Genomic DNA, 24,409 nt, shown 5'->3' with positions numbered 1-24,409 from the left:
TCTTGACAAGGTCTTTCCCTTTCCTATCCACCAGTCATGTCTGTTCCAATTGTAATAACTTAAAAGTAAAAAAAAAAAAAATCTAATAAATACTAAAGATCAAACAAGTGGAACAGTGTGGTAAAGCCATAATGATCCACTTGGGAAAATAAAATCTGTTGGGTATTTTTATTGGCCTTCAGTTCTGATTATACAGTGCTGTATGGGACAGGCAAAAAAAGGGGGGAAGTATTATTATTATTATTATTATTATTATTGTTATTATGTGTAAGATATGACACTTCAGGTATAAGCCACCACTGAGTAACTTTGTTCTTCATACCTGTAATGCTATACTGCCCTCTACTGAAACTAAACTGAAACCACAATAGAAAACAGACAGTTTCTTTTATTTTTTTATTGAAATGTTTTTTTTTCTTGAAATCAGATGACAGAAGTAATAAAAAAACCAAAGATAAACACAACAGTGTAAATGATTAGGATCATTATGAAATGAAGAGAGTAACATTGCACAATATACCCATATTTGTTGTGAATACATGACACAAAAACCTACAGAAAGACAAATACGCCCATGTAAAGTGACTGTAACTAGCTTTTAACCATAAACCCCTGTACTTATGAACCTGATCTTGACTTTGTCACACACGTCTGTTCCCACTGACAATTCAGTGATAAGTAAAATAAAGTGTTATTAAATGTGAAAGGAGTCTTGGACTGAAATCTTCTAAACTCTTTGTTAATTAGCATTTCCTTTCCAAACATTCTGACACGGGAAGTGTCAGATAAAAACCTTGAATTAAAGTTATACTCATTAATAAAAAAAACATTTCATTCTTACTGAAATGAGCAGACACCGCTTCAGCGTAACAAACAAATGTTGCAATGTTGTTATGTTAAGTATGAACTGCTTCCTGTACTTGTATTTTATTTTGTTTGCCTTTCATTCTAAATGTGGTTTAAGTTATTACAACACCACAGGTCATTGAACAGATAATATCCACAAGCACCAGTTCCAACATAACATTTGTGCATTTCCTAAAGCTTACTTACATTTGAATCACAAATGCATTTTACGTGCAACCACACTTGCAAACACATTTGTTTTCATTGCATAGTGAAGGTACCAAAGTAATCCACAATGAAAGAATATTACTCTTATTGTTACTTCTTACAGACTCTAGTTTTGCTATTGTCCTGTAGAGGCCGCCATACAAAATAAAGCTGCCATGTATTGAAATGCATTTTAACTGCAATGCACATCAGATGCACCAAAACACTTTTAAGATGTTATATGACAAATTTTCACTTTGTGCATATATTATACCTAAACAGTTGAAGGGATCTACATGGCTGTCATACTAGGGTGGTCAGGGTCAAAGGTCATGATCTCCATGTGGATCAGACCTGATTGGAAAGAAAGAAAGGAAAGCAGTGTTAAAAAAAATATGACTGAAATTTGGATAGTATTAGAATTCTGTTCATTTTACACACACACACACACACACACACACACACACACACTACTCATAAATTATGTCTTCACATGTTGGCAACGTTTCCATCATCTCCATTCTCCAACATAACACCTGCACTTACTCTTCCACTCGCCAATAGCGAGCTCCAAGCTCTCGAAGGAGTCATCATAGGGCTCAGAGTCTGGTTCGCAGTCTGGGTCGTGATATTCAGCCACGTAAGGGTGGGACAATCCCTGCTTAGCTGTCAGCCTGGCCTCAGGATCCAGCAGCAACATCCCCTCCAACAGGTCTATAACTGGATGTATCAAGACACAAAACACTTTAAAGCAGATTTTTTTAATTCAAAGATTCACTGCAGTAAAATCTACTCATCGCACATGTAAAATGTGCGTCACTGGATTCAGCAGCCACGCTCTCCATATACACATACTTGAAATATCTGGTTTGAGCTTTAATCTAAGTGGAGTGTGAGGGAACATCTTTGTAAATAAAACTATTCAAGATTTCAGATGTGAATAAAATAAAGCAGCCCACCATTGTCATCCAAGCCTGGAAAAGCTTCCTTGAAGTTTTTCTTCTTTTGTGGAGGGAGACCTCGCACATATGATTGTGCCTGAAACACACATTTGTTTCCCTGTTAGAGCTTTATAAAACAGAAAAGATCAGCAGCAACAGCCAAACTAAAATCTCTGCAACACATGGAGAGTGTAAAAAGTAAGGCACGCAGACAAAGCCCTTCCAGAAACAACTGTTGCAGCTCCACAGCCTTTTAAAAACACCTGACTGCAAAACTCACATCTTTACTCTGCATCTTCTGCACCAGGGAGGAGTCTGGAGTCCCTGTTAGACGGAGGATCTTCTTCAGCTGATCGATACCTGAACAAGCTCGTTAAGAAAGGCTGAGAATATTCAACATGCACGAGGTAGATCTGTTGGCAGAGTATGCTTGCCAGCATTAGCTGAAAACACTCTCAAATAAATACGGCTTCAAAACACTAACATGGTGCTAGTGAAGCTTTAAAATACAAAGTCCAAAACGAATGGTCAATAGCACGATGGCCGCATCCATCCTTTATGTACAGTAGATCATTTATCTATGGTAAAAACCCAGTTACCTTAAAGACTTCCTATTGTGTCCAGTTCTCTGGGAGCTTTTCATTAAAATCTTTAAGGTAAGTATTAAAGCTTGCTATGTTCTTAGAAGGGAGGCCAGATTTCATCATCACATACTCAAGAGTTCAGTGCTGTCCTACCTCAAAAAGGACTGTTAAAAAAATATATCATTGTTGTTCCCGTCTTGTCTTTTCTTCCCTTATCATCATTATTATTATTATTACTACCTTATTAAAAGTTTTAGCATTACACTTGAGTGATGGATTTAATAGATAGAAAACTGACTAAATATTCCTGCAAACATCCCCAACTCTTGAGTCAAGATTGGGGCAATGACATAATATAGACGTAGATTTTAGCGATAACCTACTCTCAGCTTTCTGGTCATCGAGACACCAGGAATAACAAACTTTTACAGTGCTTCACCTGACTTTTTTTTTTTTATTTCCTTAACATTCAAATAAAAAGAAATCACGCTGGGTTGTGTCTCCCATAACTGAGCATACAGTTTCATTAAAATGTGTGTGGATACTGTCCTGTCCTCGGAAAAGCACCTGGCCAGTGATCATTTCAGCCAGTATACAGGCAGCTGACCAGACATCCACTGCAGAGGAGAAGAGTTCAAAAAAGGACCTGAGTATTAGCACATTGTAGCATGTTGCAACAGTCTGTTTATATCTTAAACAAATAACTATTTGCTTTGAAGGTAAACAACATTATTACCCGTCTGGCTGTAGTGCATCCAGTTAAATATGACCTCTGGTGCTCTGTACCACCGTGTTACAACGTAACCAGTCATTTCACTCTCTGTATGTCTTGCCAGGCCAAAATCCAGAATCTGAGATCAAAGATATTTTGTTGCATCTTCATCTACAGTTAAAATGAAATGCTTTGCCTATTTTAAGCATGAATGAGAGGATGGTAAAATTATTTAAAGATCAAAAATCTAACTGCTACATCTTTTTTTATTTTAACTCCTGATTTTGACTGTATACTGCTTTTTTCTTTCATCTTACCTTTAATTCACAGTTCTCATTCACAGCGAGATTACCAGGCTTCAGATCCTACAAGACATTAAGTCATTAAGTCAGTGTATTACAACCTTAGAAAAATGAGCAGTTAATACAAAAAATAATACAGAAAAACCCAAACAGTTCAACATGTTGGGAAATAACATTCTGAATGGCTTCTTTACTTAGAGATAAAGGAATGTTTGCATCCTTTTTGGGTATTTCTCTCATTTATCTAAGATATAACTCCTTGTTTCCTCCATTGGCCTGTTGTGACCTGGAAATCAGTCAAGTCGGTGTGTGGTCATTAAAGATGTTCAAAGAGAAGGCAAATGTTAAAGGAGGAGCTATAAAAAAGGATGCACAGGGATGGGAAAGAGGCCATGTTTGTATCAGGTAATGTTTCTTCTGTTTAGTGGGTCATTCCAAGAGCTGTGTACAACTTGTACTTACAGTTTTACCTTAATGCTGGTAAAAAGCAATGACATCTCAGAATTGTCTACTTTTCATTTTCAGGCATGTGGAAGAAAATTATTTCTGAAACACTGCCAAAACACAGAGCTCTCAGGACGATGTTTTTAAATGTAAACACAAAAACCGATCACATGTTGCCTTGCAAGACTATTTGCATGAAATGAGTTACTAATCCCTCTTTTATTACTCTTAATTATTTTGCTCCATTTATTTTTATGTAAACACAATTGTACATTAATACTTTGGGTTAGGTAGCTTCATTTTGAATGCCTTTGAGCATATTTTAAAATGAACCTGAATTATTAGATTCCTCAAAGACAGTAGGCCTCAAAAATGAAAAATGTGCATTTTCTTTCAGTCTGGCACGAAAGTTGAATGAAAATGGCAAAATAGTATTTTTCCTCATTTTAAGTCTAAGAATTTCATGTTAAAAAAAATATTAATACAATCCAACTTTAACTATCCATCCATTCGCTTCCGCTTAACCTTTCCAGGATCACAGGGCGCTGGAGCCTATCCCAACTGTCATAGGGCGAGAGGCAGGGTACACCCTGGAGAGGTTGCTAATATGTTGCAGGGCTAACACATAGAGACAACCATTCGCACTCACTCATTAACTCATAGATTCACACCTATGGGCAATTTAGATTGACCAATTAACCTATCCCCACTAACTGCATGTGTCTGGACTGTGGGAAGAAGCCGAAGTACCCAAGGAGAACACGGGCAGAACATGCAAACTGCACACAGAAAGATCCCGGGCTGATGGTGGAATTGAACTCGGGACCTTCTTGCTGTGCAGCAACAGTGCTAACCACCGTGCTGATTCAACTTTGTACCATTCAGAAATTTCGACTGGTTATCTTTTTTTAATGTGAAGTTTGTGCTCTAATGCCATTAGCTATGTCTAATCTCTGGACTACAGCTTTAAGGCTAACTGTGCCTGTGTGACAAAGTATAAATATGCCAAAATCACTTCACTGGACCATTTTCAGAAACATAAAGTCTCATTTTGCCCAATGTACCCAATGTAAATGCAAAATTGAGGACTGGAGTCAACTGAAGTAGATCAGTGTGAAAAGGGTTACTAAGCTCTTCTTGAAACTATTTTCACACATGCACTCCAGCCCTAAACTTTTCTACACTTTACCCGACCCGATAGCACAGTAATTGTCCAGTCCTGCAGTGTGATAGAAGGGATAACTGTGAAAAATATCTGGATCTACCAGTGGAGAATACTTTGAAACATCCAAGGAGATGCAGGCCACTGTCATCTCAGTAAAAAGTTCTGAAAGATCTGAAAATAGGTTAAGAATTGTCATGAAGTCTACTCCCATGCGACTTTTTAAAATATTTTTTGATTCAGACACTGCTGTCAATAAAAAATGAGGTGTAATGTGTTAAAAAGTGCTAGGACCAATTCTGTTTACATTATACATGCTTCCCTTAGGCAGCATCATTAGAAGACATAGCATACATTTTCACTGATATGCAGATGACACCCAGCTCTATCTGTCCATGAAGCCAGATAACACACACCAATTAGTTAAACTGCAGGAATGTCTTCAAGACATAAAGACCTGGATGGCCGCTAACTTTCTGCTTCTTAATTCAGATAAAACTGAGGTTATTGTACTCGGCCCTGTTAAGCTTAGAAATATGGTATCTAACCAGATTCTTACTCTGGATGGCATTACCTTGGCCTCCAGTAACGCTGTGAGGAATCTTGGAGTCATTTTTGACCAGGATATGTCCTTCAACGCACATATTAAACAAATATGTAAGACTGCGTTCTTCCATATGCGCAACATCTCTAAAATTAGAAATATCCTGTCTCAGAGTGACGCTGAAAAACTAGTTCATGCATTTATTACTTCCAGGCTGGACTACTGTAATTCATTATTATCAGGATGTCCAAAAAACTCACTGAAAAGCCTTCAGTTAATCCAAAATGCTGCAGCAAGAGTCCTGACAGGGACTAGAAAGAGAGAGCATATTTCTCCTGTTTTGGCTTCCCTTCATTGGCTTCCTGTTAAATCCAGAATTGAATTCAAAATCCTGCTCCTCACATACAAGGTCTTAAATAATCAGGCCCCATCTTATCTTAATGACCTTGTAGTACCATATCACCCTATTAGAGCACTTCGCTCTCGCTCTGCAGGCCTACTTGTTGTTCCTGGAGTACTTAAAAGTAGAATGGGAGGGAGAGCCTTCAGTTTTCAGGCCCCTCTTCTGTGGAACCAGCTTCCAGTTTGGATTCGGGAGACAGACACTATCTCTACTTTTAAGATTAGGCTTAAAACTTTCCTTTTTGCTAAAGCATATAGTTAGGGCTGGACCAGGTGACCCTGAATCCTCCCTTAGTTACGCTGCAATAGACATAGGCTGCTGGGGGATTCCCAGGATGCATTGAGTTTTTCCTTTCCAGTCACTTTTCTCACTCACTATGTATTAATAGACCTCTCTGCATTGAATCATATCTGTTATTAACCTCTGTCTCTCTTCCACAGCATGTCTTTTATCCTGTCTTCCTTCTCTCACCCCAACCGGTCGCAGCAGATGGCCGCCCCTCCCTGAGCCTGGTTCTGCCGGAGGTTTCTTCCTGTTAAAAGGGCGTTTTTCCTTCCCACTGTCGCCAAAGTGCTTGCTCATAGAGGGTCATATGATTGTTGGGTTTTTCTCTGTATCTATGAAGCGCCTTGAGGCGACTTTTGTTGTGATTTGGCGCTATATAAATAAAATTGAATTGAATTGAATTAAAAACAAGTAGAAAGGCTGAGTTGTTAGACCACATACTACATGGGTGCTAACACTATGAGCAATGAGTCCTAAGTTTCATTATGCTGGCTGCAGGTCTCTGTCCTCTTTGCTATAAAAAAAAGAAACAAAACAAAAACAAAAAAACAATGACACTGACCCAGGTAAGGTAGTTTCTGCTGAATATTTCCAATATAACTAGCTAGCTAACTAAACTGTTAGCTAGCTCAAACGTCATACTGGTCCAGCATGAAGGTAAAAAAGTAGATTTCCCAAAATGCCAAACTATTCTTCTAACAGCACTTTAGAGGCAAACATGATTCTGAGTGAGAATGCGGTAAGTCTGGTAAAATTCAGTAATGTTCATATACCCACCCGATGAATGATCCCTGCAGAGTGAATGTACTGTGAAGAAAGAGAAAAAACTGTTTACACCCACAGTATAACACAGCATGTGTCATGTTTAATATAGCAGGCAGTTGCACAGGTTTACTACTCTGTAAACAAAGCCTCCACCCGCACCAGCAAACCCAGTTGCTGTGATGTCACAGAAGCACTGATAACAAGAAGAAAACATCTTGCGATCAAAGATTCTGGCAGTTAAATTCAAAGACACAAAGCTGGCATTGTTTCCCACTTTGAAACCAGAATTCCATACAGTATCCTGGTTACACATTGACGAGCATTACATGAGAAGCATACGTAAAGCTAACTCAGTCTAGCATCCATTAACTGAACAGGCTGGGTGTGCTCTGAGTATTTAAAATAAACACAGTTTACATTTAAATAATATAGACTGAATTTAGAACAACTTAGTAAGTCCAGAGAACTGATTCCCCAATCTTAATTTGCAAGATTTATTTCAGTTTGTGTCGCAAAGAATAAAGATTTAACAAAGGTTTAACAAATATGCCAGACACCATATTTATATACAGTCCTCCATTTTCAGTGGTGATTGGAAAGTTTTCTGACAAGTAGTTCATGGCCAGGTGAGGCCGATTAAGCAGATAAAAGGTCTGGATTTGATTTGGTAGCTGTTCACTGGACTTAGGCTGAACACAGTAAACCTGTCAGAGAAACATTGAAAACCAACAATCTGGTTCATTCTTAAAACGTAGGAAACCACTCAGCTCAGTGACAGCAAAAGGCCCGAGAGGACGATGACAACCACGGTCTGAAGACGTAGAGACTGGTCATGTTTCTCAGTAAATATCTGAGAATACAGACTTGAGCGAATACATTCATTTCGTTATGTTAGGAAGCTGTCTTTCGTTTTCACTCTGCATGTTTCACCTTGTGCTGCTGCTGCAGTCTTTTATTACCTTAAAGCATTCAGTTCAGACTTGTTACTTGCTGACTGCGGCACAGTGGTGCAGCGGTTAGCACTATCGCCTCACGACAAGAAGATTCATGCTTTAAACTGGAGCTTACACATCCTCTCTGTGCTTGTGTGAATTTCCTGCAGGGACTCTGGGTTAATCCGACAGATCTCAGACATGCATGCTGGTCTAATTAGCAATTCTAAATTGGCCGTGGATCTGAGGCAGATAGAGTGTTTGAAGTGTTTAGCCTAAAGCACTTTGACTGGAAAGAAGTACTAGAAAAGCAATATATAAATGTCAGTCTATTCTATTCCATATACTCTAAGATCCAGCAATTAATTCTTGTCCTCTGTGAGCGACATGAGTCTGAAACCTCTCCATCGACCAAAAATTATGCAACGTATCAGAGTCCAACTGTAGTGTCAAGAGGACATCCTGGTTTTCCTTTTGATGCCACATTTTAGGGGGTTGGTGTAACAGAGCACATCGACTTTTGTTTAAAAATCATGAGCATTGCAGCTTCCACATTTCATGGCTACAAGGAAGGTTAGCTGATGGTTTCTTCAACCTTAGGTTCTTATCTTCAGTAGTATTTCAGCTTGTACAGTAATTTTAACTCTTTCAAAACAAAACTTTTATACAATGTCTCTTATAGTGGACAGCAGAACTTACTAACTCCTATTTGTGAGTGAGACAGATGTATAGCCGTCTGGGGATGATGTTGAGGAGGGCCAGAGCAAGAAGGTGAAAGCTCAAAGGACAAACCAGCTTTCAGGGAGACTGAGCAGGGATGAAGTGACTGCACCCAGCGCCCATTGTGGATGAGAAGCAATTTGTGAGCAGGGACAAGAAAACAGAACAACACTAGCAACAACCACAATGACCGCAGGCAGTCTGATTACATCAGGCAGTAGTTATGCAACCACGTTGCCTGGTTAATTAAATAATAATAATAATAATAATAATAATAATAATAATAGTTCTTCAAGATTTGGCAGTCGATCAAAGTGACCAATTGTCTTAACGTCCTTGATAAGGGTAAAAAGAATAATGTCTGCAGGGGAGTCAAACTTACTGCTGTCAGGTGAAGTTATGGAGGAGTAGCAGGGTGAAAGCTGTACCTCTCCTTTCTTTATCAATTCAATGTTAAACCTACTATAATTGAGTTTTTAACATGAAAACAGAACAACACTGCTTGCAACTAGCAAAACACTAATTAGACAATCTGGCTTTTAAAAAGTCACAGCATACAAACCACAGGGAGGCGCTCATCTCTGAAAGCACATATGTTCACATCTATGGCATGACTTGGATCCAGATATACTGAGTCCTAGTTATAGACAGTACAATAAGTTGAGGCAGATTCTTCAAGATTACCCATATGGAAAAGAAATAGTAAAAACTTATAAAAGACTTGCATAAGATGTGGCCTACTTCATATAGTGAATCATATAAGGCTTATATGATTTACTCATGAGAGTGGCCACTTTCTCATTACTTTCATATATTGTTTTAGTAAGTATCCAAAACATACAAGTTTCATTTATATAATTTTTCAAAGGATCTTATATCTGTTTTCACTCTTGTATGCTTTTCATACAGGTTTCACACAAGACAGATACAAACTTTATAAGATTTGTATATATCTTTTCCATAGGCAAATAGCCATTTTCAACCTGCCGTCATGATTTTACTAAGAATTGACGTCAGCATGGAAAGAAGTGCACCTCAAAAAGGAGCACCTCACATCTCACCTTTCCACAAGGGTTACACAACACTGGCACTGTCACTGCTTTCATCCCTCGCTGCTTAACTGAGAGCGAGATGACGCTCCAGCAAACACTTTCAGCTCAATGTATCACACTTAAACAGCCTCCCGACTGAGAAAATGTTATAGTCTTCATTAAGCCACTGATAATAATCAAGGAAGCACTCACCTTCAAGCCTCTTAGAAGCTGGTAGAACAGGTATGTGACGATGCGATTGCTTAATCTCTTGGTCTTCATAATGTGGCCCAGATCCTGGGCTACGAAGGGCATTACCATATAACTAGAGGGAAAAGAACAAGAGTGAGAGGCCAGCAGCGGTTTACAAACAGACAAACACACAGACAATGTAAACCAGCATGTGGGGGGGTGTGACACATTTACCACTGTGTCGCACCCCCGCTTCCTGAAACAAATGTGTTTAGAAATGTGGAAACTGAAATGAACAGCAGTGACTTTGCAAAGTGAAATGTTTTTAAATTTTCCTGGCACTGTTTGCTGTGATGGGTTTTAGTCTCATAATTTTTTTTAGTTTCAGTTCATGCTTGGATGTTACTGTTATCTCATGACCTCAGGATCTGTGCCTTTTGCCCACCTTCATCCCGTCTCTGAGTGAGTGTCTTTGTCCCCCTGTGTATGCTGTATAGTCATAGCCTTCATGTCTCAGTGTTTGCTGTGTTGTGGTTATTCCCTGTCTGTGGCGGGGCACAGTCCGCAGTGCCGCTGCAGGGAGATGGATGCACCTCGCCGGCAAAAAAGGCTGTGCTATCTGTCAGAATGATGTTGTTGTTGTGGTGTATGTGTCAGCTGTGAGCTGTGGAGCTGTAGCCGAGTGTGTGAACAGCAACCAGAAGAAAAAAAAAAGTGTGAAATGCTCAAAAGCATGAAAGTGTGGTCATCGGGTCTGTTGTGGTATTGCTACACTGTCACTCTTAGCAGGTTTTCTCTTGTCTGTTCATCAGACAGACAGACAGCAGTCAGTAAACAGGTGCTGTCAGTTAAATGTAGTGAGATTTGGAACAGTACTGCAGCTGTAACTCATGTGTGTATGTTATAGGTTTTTATTTATCTGTTGTTTTGCATTTCATTGTATTATTTTGTGTATTTTTTGTCAGGACTACATTGTTGTACATTGTCTTATGGTTTGCTCAAATTTTTATTTATTGTTTTTGAGATGAAAGGTAGCCTCCTGGCTAAGTCTGGCATATTTACATTGATACATGTTCAATAATACGCAAAGTTTTTAAGCAGAGGTTTGCTCTCTGTTCATTGTCCTGCATTCATTATCTTCACCTGTCGTTAACTGCTTTCAGCTGCGTCTTCTCTTTTGCATCAACTTTGGCCATTGGCTGCTTTTTCACATATTTTCAGTCCAGTCCTTATAAGTGACTGGACTGAAAATGAGCACAAAAGCAGAGGAATGCTTTTTTGTTCGTTAAGTCACCTATGAGCCATTCAGGCATTAAAAAAAGTCACCTATCTCAAACCAGGATGAATTAGTATTGTGTCTACACATAACAGACAACTGAGCAAAGAACTCATTTTAAATTGTTATAGGAACTAGCAGCCTGTCACAAAGTGCATTATATGCTCTAATGTTTTAGTTGAGCTAAGTTGGCTTACACAGTTTAACAGGCATAAAATAGTATTTCTGCACTCACATTCCCAAAGAGCCTTTAGCTGAAATCCTGACATGACGTGCAGTAAGTCCTTAAAGTTTTGAGGAAACTGAACAAGTGGAGGACAAAGGACAAAGTATCTGAAAGCGATGTTGTAGGAAAAAAAACACCAGCAAAGACCTGACACAGTACCTAAGAGATGGTGTTGTTTAAATTGTTGGACTAGAGCACTGTGAGGGATCATTTTGACAGAGAGCTGAACGAAAGGCAGCCAATGTACAAAGAAGAGCTTTGAATGCCCTTCAAGAAGCCTGGAGAACTATTCCTGAAGACGACTAAAAGAAAGCTTATCTAAGAGAGGTCAGGCTGTAAATGCTGAGTTATTTTCATGTCTGTTGATTAATAGGCCCATGCTCTGATTTCCTCTACACAGCTGTGCCTGCTTTAAATCTGCTTCTGTCTGAGAGCCTGAAGATCCTGGCCATTTAATATTATTTTTCCAGTCCCATCCTTGCATACTGAGAAGTACCCACACTCTCTGAATGATATTATGTACTGTAGATGATGAAACACACAAATTGATAGCAAAATACACTGAGGGACATTTTCTTAAACTGTTGAAGTTGCGTCTTACACAGTTTGTCACGATGGTGAAGCCCTTTCCAATCTTTACTCCTGACAGACTTGCACTCTTTGGGATTTTTTTTTAACACAGTTGTGTTACTGACCTGTTGCCATGACAGTGTCAGATGTTTTACCCAGTATGTTTTTAACGTTATAGATACATACTTTGCTGAAATGTGTTGCTAGTGTCAAAATCAGGTAATTCTTTCTTTTTACATGCATCAGGTCCCAATCAGCCCAAATAGCAAAGAGAAATTAAAGATGCATGTCATGTAAGAGTTCGGGTCTTAGGAGGTTAATAATCAAAATTACTTACTTTTAGCATCTGATATATTGTGTTTGTATTTTTTTGGGTTTAAAACACAGGGTTTGTAAGTCACTGCATTCTGTTTTTGTTCAAATCAACAGAGCTGAATAGCGCATTTAAAGCTTTTTACATGTGGAGACACAGTTGGACAACTGCTAAAAAGACAGCCAAAACAAACAAGAATCAGCTTGCTCTCACACTAGCTTTTTTGAACTTTTCACACATCCATCCACACACACGTACATGCACGCGCACACATGCATGCGGGGCCTCAACAAGTTGCAACAACTAGTGGGAGAATGCTACCCCTGACTTTCAACTTACAATGTTTGGAATTTCTCCAGTGTGGGGTCAGGTGTGAAGACATTAAGAAGGCAGATCACCTTTAAGGAAAAACACAGTGAGGAAATTAGTAAAACACCAATAGCTCAAGAACAGACTTACAGTGTATGAAACACTTCAGGAGCTCTATATTTGTCAGGGGGTCACATACAGTTCAGTGTTGGTAGTAGGATAGGAGGTAAAATCTACTAGTTCTGGGTTCTGGGTTTTTGTGACTTTGTGACTCCTGTTTTCAAAGCTGTAAATAAAAGTAACATCTTTGTTACAGTGAGTCATTGAACATCAAAGGGATCCAACTTTGAACATCTTTGCACTATCTAAAAATAAAGTGTGATGGTTAGAAATTGTTTAAAAAAAAAGAAGCTTGAATTAAAAACAACAACAACAACAACAAGTGATTCACATTTTTAAACATGTTTCCACATGTCAATGGAAGCAAAGCTGAAACTCATTTAAATGTTTTTCCAAGGAAAATACTAAGCGATGAGGGTTCCACCAATACACAACAGTCTCAGATCATCAAGGCCCACTGATGAGATTATGGGGCTTTTGTTGAAGGGTCAACAAAGTGTGCTTATCCTCAAAATTGACCTTTTTTCCCAGACAGGAGAAAAAAGAGCAAAGGTTATAATTAACTCATGTGTATCTTTCCCAACAGAGTCACTTTGACAGCACTAATTTGATATACTAGAGTTCTTCTAATGTCATTCAAATTACAAATTTACAGCTTAGAAAAATGACAAATTCAGATGTTTCTGTCATGCTAGAGTCTGACCTTGCTGTCTGAGTAAGGATTAAGCATAAGCACCTACTGTATGACAGGGATTATAATGCTTAATGTTAATAAATCATCTTATTTTCATTGACTTTTCTTACATTGTCATGCTGTATGTGGCGGAGCAGCCTGAGCTCTCTGTAGGCCCGCGTGGCATGGATGAGGGACTGAAAAGGCCGGTAGAGCTTCTTGATGGCCACCTTCTCCTTGGTCTTCTGGTCGATGGCAGAGCTAAATGGGACCAACCACAGACTCAGTGATTGAAAACACAGTGGCCATTGTAATCTAGCACTGCTATTAATCTGTACTAATTTCGGTGCTGAATATTCTAATCTAATCTAAAAAAATCAGTGAGCTGATAAAGTCATTGAACTAATAGAGTCATACATTCATACAACAACAAATACAATACATATATATCACATGGCTGACCAATCCATTCATTAACTAAACACTGATAAGTATTGCTGCTGTTTGGAAATGTGCTCTGAATGAGCCATGAAAATTTCCCAAACATAGAGATGAATGTTTGGTCCATATGTTGCTCATATTTGCAGTTTCCTATGCAGGACATCTGGTTTTGACTGACTGCGGTTGCCTCAAATCCACTGCAGGTCTGCCTTATATATGCCAGCGGTAGGGTGTGTTGGGATATTTGGGCCACATGTGGTCCAAATAACACTTACCAGCGCTGTACTGCACTGTAAATGCCTAAAAAATAACCCAGAATAGGTCCAACCCTAACATAACTATCTTGTTTCATAATGTTACTTTATGTTACATTGCATTATGTTATTTTACATTATGTTATCTTACATCAGGTCATGTTACGTAATGCAACATTACATTGTTACGATGCATTGCATTAGCTTACATTATGTTATGTTGCCTTTGATTATGTGACCTATTTATCTGTAAAGCCAGAAATGCAGCGTTCGAAAAGTATTCACGTATTCTGCAACACTAACCAAAATCTTTATGATAATATCAGTAATACGATTCTGTCTGTCAGTAGCTTATCATTAGGCAGAGCCACGTCTGGGATATCCTGGATTCCTGCAGGCTGGGTTCTTCTGTGTTAGTGGAGAGATTCTTGTCATATCAGAGAACCTGCATTGACTTGCTGAGTGGCCTCAGGCGGACAATTGTGTTTCTGTTAACAGAAACAGATGAAAGCCAGCTAGACCCATTCAGGGAGCGAAACGAATTTCCAAGAAATTCAGAAACCTTAGTGAAAAACATTTCAAGACGATCATTTAAATATATTCAGACTAAGCAGAGAGAAATGAAGCCACACTAAGCAGTTTTTAAAACGCAACATTACCTAATGGAAAATCATTATATTACCACACACTTTAACATGTTTACCAGTTTTCCAAATCCTTTATGATTGTTGAAGTTGGGTCTTTTTGTTATTTTTGTTGTTGTTGTTTTTACATTTTGTGTTTAAAACGCCATAATAAATACTTCCCTAGAGGGGATGAATTCGTTGTTGGTACTAAACCACGTCAAATAATAGTTTAATATGTTTAGCCTTTTATGGCAGTTTTAAACTTAATCGTAGGCCACCAAAAGACCACCAAAAAACACAACAAAAACAACTTTATAGTTTTCTGTACACAGTAGGGAAAGGAGCGATACAAATTATGTCTGCACTGTCGCCATCGCCCAGGTAAACTCACCACACTGTCCCGTAAGCTCCGGAGCCGATGGCCTGCAGGTTCGCGTATCTATGCGGGACGTCCCACGTCGTTTTCTGGATCTCCATTCTGTGGAAACCCGGTCTCACCGGGGAATCCTTCACTGGAGACTCCATGGCGCTGTTTTTTTTTGTTCTCCAGTCGGGTTTTGACCAAGAAAGTTCTTTACAGCCTCGGTCTTGCAACCTGACAGGTGAGCTCTAGGGTAGGATCCGCATAGAGACACGCCCACGCGTCCTAGTAGCCTGCCCCCGGTCACGTGAGCAGCTGAATCGAGGGTTATCGGCTCGTGCCTGACCTGTAAAACCACATATACCTTTTCAGCCGAGCCAAAGCTGAATATTATTTTTCCAGTCCCATCTTTGCTTACTGAGAAGTACTCACACTCTCTGAATGATATTATGTACTGTAGATGATGAAACACACAAATTGATAGCAAAATACACCGAGGGACATTTTCTTAAACTGCTGAAGTTGCGTCTTACACAGTTTGTCACGATGGTGAAGCCCTTTCCAATCTTTACTCCTGACAGACTTGCACTCTTTGGGATTTTTTCAGCCAGCGCATATTGGGAATGGTACAGGCACCGATCGGTTTTCTATCGCCCATTTGCTGGGAGTAAGGGCGCCCTCCGTTTGCGAGGTGCGCCTGCTGCTTGCGGCACAGGGAGGAGAGGGCGGGGGAGCAGCATCTAATAACCAACTCGCCAGAGGCGGAGCCAGACATTTGAAACACCCAGGGCTTAGCCCTAAAGGGTAGTATGCATGTGGGATTTTTTTTTTTTTTTGGGGGGGGGGGGGGGTTAGAAATGACTGAAAGATTAATTGGCTCTGTTTTGAGTTTTGTTCAAAAAAGAATGACTTCATATAGGGAAAAATATATATCACATGTGCAGGACACCTTAAACTAGTTTTTTAATTAAGCAGCCAGGCAGAACAAAGTCAGAGCTGTATCAAGACACGAGGACTAAACCCCAATTCAACCAGACCCAGAACTGATCCAGAATTAAAACAGGACTACAACAGTTCAAAATCAGGACTACTGAGGACTTAACCAAGACAGAACCAGAATCAGAACTAGATGATAGTAGCACTAAAAATCATCATAGACCTGCACTACACTTATTTTTTTAATTCTACCAAAGTACAATATTTAGATTTAGAAGAGTTAATATAATTATTATAATTTGAAAAATAACAAACCTAAAAAGAAACACTAGGTACGAGATACATGAGGACCTATGATACGGTGATAGTTTTGGTAAACAACCATTTGACTAACATGTGTGTCTCACCTGCTCTTGTTCCATCTCTGTTCTGTCCTCATTCTCCTCTCTCTCCCTCTCTGTTCCTCTCTCTCTCTTTGTGCTGACAATCATCAAATCTACAGTGGAAACCAGATATTTACACACTCTTCAGATCAAAACACTTTTTTAATTGTAACATCAAATCAGACTAAATGTTTATTTTTTTAGATTGATAAATATAAAAAACATATTTGTTAACTTTAAGAGTAAAGAGAGAAACTATCTGTATTTCTTAATTGTAAATGGCACCAAATTGTATTCAAAATTGAGCCACACTTATGGAGCTCCACAATTCTTTTCCTGGTGTTTTGGTTGACATCTCTTGATGTTTCCATGTCACAGAAACAGGCTCTGTGTTTTGCCTTATATGCATCCACAGCTGTGCCACCAGTTTACTCACATGGACTCTACAAACCAATCAGAAGCTTCTTCAGCTCAGAATGGAATCGGCTGCAGTTTTCTTATTAATTAACAATAAACTTAGTGTATATGTACTCCTACATTTGATCAAAGTGATAAAAAATAGAAGCTTTGTCTCTCTTTATTCTGACATTTAACTAATTTAAAAGATATTTCAATATTTATCTAAAACAAAAGTTTACTCTAAATTGATGTTGTACAGTAAAAATGTTTTATGTTTTCTCCCTAAAGTGTAAATGTCTGGTTACAAATGTGAATGTCCTGCTGTGTGTTGAAGTTCCTCTTGTTTTGCATAGAAATATACTGAACAACATACAAAGCATAATATATAAAATAACATTTACCTGAGTTTTTTCTTTGAAAGAAGCCTCTAATGTCCATTCTTATATTTCAGTACATAACTGAAACCGATTTAGTCGGGGAGGGTAAGAACTGAAAATATGAAATAAACACACGTAAACTAAGACTCTCTAAAAAAAAAAAGCATTTGTTCGGCTTTTCATTTCGCCATTTGTTGATTCACTCGAAGAGCAAGTAACGTAATATTGGTCAAGTGATCAGTTTGATATCAATCTTTCGTGATTCACCGTCATATTTACATTATTTGTACGGTACGAATGATTTGCTTTGGTACCTGGTCAAACTTAAGCTCTCCTCTGTCTGCCTGGCTCCGTCTCTCCAACAGCGCACTCACGGGCAGCAGCTGCCCCGCCCCCTCGCTCAGTCGCTTAGTGTCTGAGCTCGGATCATACCAATATCAGGGGGGATTCACGCACAGTCGTAAATTCCCACAGTGTGCACTATGTGCTTCGAATATTGTGTGTACTTTTTGTTTTATACAGTTGTCAGCCAGGCATCTAACTATGAAAAAATTACACTCCAAAAGACCCCGGGCTTCTGACAAAACAACCCGGGCTTAAGCCCAGTAAGCCACTTTATGTCTCTTTAGAACACGAGTAGGTGTTTCTCAGCCAGTATAAGTGGCTGGGTTAGCGATATGAAATTACCTTGCAGACCTCTTGAGCTGTTGTTCAGTTTCATACTTACAATGAACTGAGGTATTCTCTTTGGTTAATTACTTGTTTGACAATGGCAATGATTACAAGTAGGGATGCACCGATACCACTTTTTTGGAAACGAGTACGAGTACTTGCATTTCAGTACTCACTGATACCGATACCGAGTACTTAATAAAAACATGATTTAAATTTGCAGGTAACAGCTTTAGTCTTATAATTTAACAAAAAACAAACAAACAAGGGACTAGTTTGGAATTAAGAACATTTATTTAAAATGAAAAGCATGTTGTATGCAACATATTACAGAATAAATAATTATAAAAAAACAAAATTTAATTTTAAATTTGTTCCTCTGTTTCTCTGTTTAGAAGTCTCACTAGCACAGTCACAGCTGGGATGACATCAGAGGCTAGTGCGTCGTAGCTGCTCACTTTTTTTAGTTAGTTCCTCAAAGGGGGCGAGGATGGCAACAGTCGTCTCTGTCACTACCCGATCCGTACCGGAAACCCGATCGGTACCCCGCATGCGCGAAAGGTTTCTACTTCCGGTCGTAGCGTTTTACGATAGTTATGGGTCAGAGTATCTGTTAAGATGTTAAGAATAACAAGTATATCTTAAAATGTTTGCAATAATGAAGCATTTCAGTACAATGTAGACAAAAACGAAAAATAAAAAGAAAGTTACGGATCAGGACTCTCCGATCCTTACTGCGCATGTGTAAAGTCTGACCGTACAAATCGGGTCTACCCGATCCGTACCGCGCATGTGCAGATGTTTTCTTCTTCTTCTGTTCGTTTAATGGCAGTTTACTCCCCAGTGTACGAGGATACCGCCACCTGCTGACCGAGCGAATAAACCCTATTATAAACTGAATTATCGTCATTACAAACGTGTGGTAAATCTGATTTAGCGATAGTCGAGTGTGTTTATGCTTGTCTGTGAGGAGAGGATTGTTGGAATAGTGATGATGATGTGCGCTATCACTGTCAATTGTCAGTAAACACTTAATCTGGCTGATGAATCTACACGTGAGATATTACAAAGTCTGCATTATTAACTCTGTAATTAGGCGCCATTCTTCTTATTTTACGGCGCTGTTGCTCAATCGGGGGACGCTCTCTGTTGAGGAGAAAAGCATGAATTTCTTTGTATACGGATTATCCATTGTTTAAATGTCCCGGGCAGTCGAAAAGGAGGCAGAGCTGTTGAGAAATGCTAGGAGCTAACTGGGCGCTAACCGTATCATTCAAATATATTGAATGTCGCAATGTTGGCAAAGAGAGGAAGTGACGTAAGATTTGCGCATGCGGGGTACCGATCGGGTTTCCGGTACGGATCGGGTAGTGACAGTCTCCATAAGAGCCCATTGGTGAGCGGTGAGATAGTCAGGGAGTTCGTGCACTCGCTTTTGCTCAATGAGGGACTGGAGCATGTAATACGTGCTGTTCCAGCGCGTCTGTACGTCCTGCTGCAGTCTCTTTATTGGCTGGTTGAGCTGTCCCTGAATGTCCTCGAGGCGGGAGTAGGCTAAGGCGGAATGTTTAAAATGCCCAACTATTTTCCGTCCCACTGCTATAGCATCAGCTATGCTCCTCTGTGCTAATAAGCGTGGGTAAATAAGCGTGGGTAAACTCTTTGTACTCGTTGTTGTGTTGGGATTTTAGGTGCTTGATTAAATTGCTTGTGTTAAATGCGCTACCTTTAGAGCCTCCTCTGGACAATTTCGCTGAGCACAATTTGCAGTCCGCCTATGTTTTCGCGTCTTCGTTCACTTTGAAATAGTTCCACACAGCTGATATGTCTTGCCTCGCTTTCTCCCCGCTCTGAGCTGCAGCCGGGGCGGGCACTCGGGGCCTGGGGGCGGGCACTCGGCGCCTGTGATTAACCCCTTACATGCCGCTCAAACATAGACAGGTCTCAGACCGTGGTATTGGTCCTCGGTATCGGGGGACTTTTAACGAGTACTAGTACTTTAGAAAATGTGGTATCGAGGCCGATACCCGATACCGGTATCGGTATTGGTGCATCCCTAATTACAAGTCTTCCTCCCCAACCAAATCTACTAAGGGAACATCGAACTTTTGCTCTCCAGAGATGATTATGTAGGTGTTCTGTAAGGATGACGAGTTTTGAAAAAAGTTAGGTGATACAGATCCCCTCTCAGTATACCTGCTGCTCATATCTCATCATTTTTCTGTGCATTGGTATGTGGTATTCCTCACACTGTGCTCCTCAGTTACACCCCCTGCCCAATCCTCACACTGCTTCCTCTCTCATAACTGTGTGTCTCCATTTCCATTTTATATTGCACAAACTAATGGACTGACAGAGTAGGTAGGAAAGCGTGGTGAAATGGCACTTTGGCTAATCTAGCTTCCTGTTTATACGTGGAAAATGTAACGGTTATAGACCCTGTGCACGAGAAAATGCTAATTTCTTGTTTTAAGACCAGATGTAGGGTTGTACATTTCTGGTAGCTTTATTTTGCGGTCAATCGCTACTGCAAAGGTGGACTCCAAAATCATGTCCAAAATACGAAAACGGAGAGATCGCATTAAGTTAAAAAGAGCAGGAGGTGGGAACAGTCGCCATTGCTGTGTCATAAAAAATCAAATGTTACATTTTGACGTTTGAAGCATGTAGATCGATTGGTTGTTTATATCACTCAACACAAGCAAAATTGCATTACAAAATCAAAAGACACATCGTCCACATTCAGAAGCACATCTCTGTATAGTGACAGTTCTTATGATTTAAAGAGGGAAATGTCCAGTATTCAAACTACAGGTGAACAATAGAATAGAATAGAATAGAATAGAATAGAATGCCTTTATTGTCACTATACAGTTGTACAATGAGATACAGAGCATCTCCTACTCAGTGTAAACATGCTGGGGGGGGGGGGGTACAGTTCTGCAGCGCTATATACATGTGGGCAGTATTAACATAGGGAAAAAGATGTGTGTATATATATATATATATATATTAGGGGTGCAACGATACACAAAATTCACGGTTCGGTTCGGTTCGATACTTTGGTGTCACGGTTCGATATTTTTTCGATACAAAAAAAAATGTTCATGCCTTTTTAATTTGTCATTTATTAAAATTATAAATATATATTTTAACTCAAAGGTACAGTTTTTAAATTTAACCCTAACCCTTGTGCGTGTTTTTTATTTTGACAGCGAATGTGCACCTGCGGACCACTTATGTGCAGCCCTGGTTATATAGCTCGTCATATTGCAGCCACAGAAATTATTTTGTCCATGAAACCATAAAGCTGCACTTTCTTTTTGCCTTATAGTCTGATTTGTCATAACTTCTCCGTTTTGTGGTAAGCTTTTCTTTGGCTGTCACTTCTTCACCCTGACCTGTCTTATTTGGCTCAGCAGAACTAAAATATATATGCTGCTGGTTTTACACACGCACTCACATAAGCTCAGCGATTCTCTGCGCGATCAACCTCTCACATGTTTAAGCTTGCTGCGGGAGATTTCACTTGTCATGTTTGCATAGTAAGCTAACGATTGATAAGACGATGTCAGAGGAATTGGTGCACAAATTATCATCACTCACAGATCAGTGCTGTCGCTCCTATACACAGTTCGCACGATTGCAAAGTGAAAGCAAAAAACAAGCGCAAATTCAAACGCGATTTCAATATGTCACATATTGACAGTGGCTCACCAATGCCAATGACATAATTACCCAGCTACATTTCTGAAAGAATGCAAAAGCATTGACATATATTTTTCCTTCCTACAATAGCCCGACGGGCAGGGAAGAGATAGATTTTGGTAGCCCGACTGAAAAAATCGCTAGCTCCAGGACGTCGGGCTAGCGATATTGCAAGCCCTGTATCTGATTGAGGAATCACTCATCTTTGGAAAAGAGAGTTTATTACAGAGAAATGTCTCAAAATAAAAGCTATACTATCCGCTTCTTCTGGGCTATATTCTCAGCAGCATAAGGAGAATCATGTGCTAACAGCTGTCTAAATGACTCGGCTAAAGTTAGTAGCATGCTTGTTGTTTTTGTCTTTGCACTAGGATGATGTCGGCGTAAATGTGCAGTCATATTCGTTGTGTTCCCACTAGTGCTTTCAGGTTAATCTAGTTGAAATGACCTTAACGCCACAACACGGCAAATCTCCGTTAACGAGCTACCGCCGATCGCCCCGTGCATGGGGCTAGACGGCCAACACGTTAACGAGCTAACTGCGCTAACACACTAGTTCCCACTAGTAATTGAGCATTGCATGACACATCCAACATACTGTTATACTTTAGTCCATGACTCGCTTACCTTCAGGGTCATACGTCACATGAAAACCAAAATAATTCCAAACGCCAGATCTGAATGAGAGTGGGGGAGGTCCATGTTGCAAGGAGAGCTTAACTTCTGTCTTGCTAGCTTGCCCTGCGCTCTTCCTTCTGACTATGCTGTCTGTGTTGAGCGCTCAGTGGATCTGCGCTCGACAGTGCAGCCTAGGCGGAGTAGTCGAACGCAGATTCACTGAGCGCTCAACACAGACGGCATCGTCAGAAGGAAAGTTGATAAAAGAAATTACAAATGTTGTATTGTTCGATACATATGCGTACCGAACCGAAAGCACTGTATCGAACGGTTCAATATCGATACGAATATCGTTGCACCCCTAATATATATATGTATATGTATATATATGTATATGTATATATATATATGTATATAGGTTATATAATTATATGTATAAATGTAGAAATATATATATAGATATATATATGGTATAATACATATATATAAATATATATATATACATATATATAGTATATATAACATATATATATATTATATATATATGTATTATAAGAGAAACATATGATGTAATGTATGTATGTATAGATATATATATATATATATGTTATATATATATAATATATATATATATATATGTATATATATACATTATATATAGATATAATGTGTGGTGTGTGTATATAGATATATATATAGTGTTGTGAGTATATATATATATATATATATGTGTGTATATGAGATATATATAATATGTGGTTTGGTGTATATAGTATGATATATATATATAATTATATATATATATATATATATATATATATATATGTGTGTGTGTGTGTGTATATATATATATGTGTGTGTATATATGTATATATATGTGTATATATGTATATATATATGTACAAATATACAAGCCGGTTTAAAAAAAAAGTAATATGTAATAAATAGTGTTGTGTATATACAGTTGAGTTATTGCACATAGAATTGGTATTGCACAGTGGTGGTCCATAGAGGAAGTGGGAAGAAAAAAATTGGGGGTGGGGGGGGGGGGCTGCGTTATCGGTGCATGTGTGAGTTCAGGGTGGTTATGGCTTTGGGGAAGAAACTGTTTTTGAGTCTGTGGGTTTTTGTGCTGATGCACCTGTAGCGTTTCCCTGAGGGAAGCAGGCCGAACATGTTGAAACCAGGGTGGGAGCTGTCCTTGATAATGTTTGCTGCTCTGCTGAGGCAGCAGGAGGAATAAATGTCCATCAGGGAGGGGAGAGGGCAGCCGATGATCTTTTGTGCTGTCTTGACCACACTCTGAAGCCTCACTCTATCTGCCTTGGTGCAGCTGCCGTACCATGCCGTGATGCAGTACGTTAGCAGGCTCTCAATGGACGAGCGGTAGAAGGTCAGCAGCAGGTTGGAGTTCAGCTTGTACTTCCTGAGGACTCTCAGGAAGTGCAGCCGCTGTTGGGCCTTCTTGACGACCGCTGAGATGTTGTCTGTCCAGGAGATGTCAGCAGAGATGAGGACACCAAGGAACCGGAAGGTGTGGACCCTCTCCACACACTCCCCGTTGATGTAAAGGGGGGCCAAGTCAGTGCTGTGTCTCCTGAAGTCAACAATGAACTCTTTGGTTTTCTTAGTGTTCAGTGCCAGGTTGTTTTCTGAACACCATGCTGCCAGCTTCAGGACTTCCTCTCTGTAGTCTGCCTCGTCTCCCTTTGAGATGAGTCCGACTACCGTGGTGTCATCAGCAAACTTGATGATGAGAGTGTTGTTGTGGGTTTAACTGCAGTCGTGGGTGTAGAGAGAATAGTCAAAGCCAGATGTTTCCCAGATGTCTCTATATAATATTTACGAAGGGTATGTTGTGACTTATCTTCACAATTACAGTGGTCCCTCGCTATGGTTCACCTTAAGCAGCCTCGCTGTTTCGCGAGTTTGCATGCTTGTTTTTTTTTTTGTTCTGCGTCCTGATCAGCTGTAGACCATTGTCGATCTCCTCCGTGCTGTCTCTCCTGTACAGTACAGAATCGCTTCATCAATCGCTAGCAGTGTGACTCTGAAGTGCTGTACTGTATGTTTGTAA

The 24,409-nt window shown here is 39.5% G+C and overlaps 1 protein-coding gene across 1 annotated transcript; it reads right to left on the bottom strand.

Moving 5' to 3' along the window:
- Positions 1–382: 382 nt before the first annotated feature.
- On the bottom strand, positions 383–15,513 carry zgc:171775 (STKc_p38 domain-containing protein). Its single transcript, XM_040013788.1, has 12 exons — positions 15,270–15,513; positions 13,689–13,818; positions 12,795–12,853; positions 10,092–10,203; positions 7,208–7,237; positions 3,608–3,655; positions 3,315–3,429; positions 3,124–3,195; positions 2,275–2,354; positions 2,013–2,091; positions 1,600–1,773; positions 383–1,407 (listed from the first exon to the last, which is right to left on the bottom strand). The coding sequence occupies exons 1-12, from the start codon at positions 15,401–15,403 to the stop codon at positions 1,346–1,348; spliced, it is 1,095 nt and encodes a 364-aa protein (XP_039869722.1). The 5' UTR covers positions 15,404–15,513; the 3' UTR covers positions 383–1,345.
- Between the last annotated feature and the right edge of the window lie 8,896 nt (positions 15,514–24,409).

The sequence above is a fragment of the Simochromis diagramma genome, unplaced genomic scaffold, assembly GCF_900408965.1.
Source record: "Simochromis diagramma unplaced genomic scaffold, fSimDia1.1 OVJJ01000705.1, whole genome shotgun sequence".
Classification (NCBI taxonomy): Eukaryota; Metazoa; Chordata; class Actinopteri; order Cichliformes; family Cichlidae; genus Simochromis; species Simochromis diagramma.
This window is presented reverse-complemented; position numbering and strand designations above follow the sequence as displayed.

Bases quoted from the DNA above. Each gene is read 5' to 3' on its own strand.
- zgc:171775 (XM_040013788.1), bottom strand. From the start codon at position 15,403: ATGGAGTCTCCAGTGAAGGATTCCCCGGTGAGACCGGGTTTCCACAGA. The intron at 10,204-12,794 runs GTAAGTTGAAAG...TTTTCCCTCTAG, and splicing joins CTGGAGAAATTCCAAACATT to TTATATGGTAATGCCCTTCG. The intron at 3,656-7,207 runs GTGGGTATATGA...AATGTCTTGTAG, and splicing joins CTGCAGGGATCATTCATCGG to GATCTGAAGCCTGGTAATCT.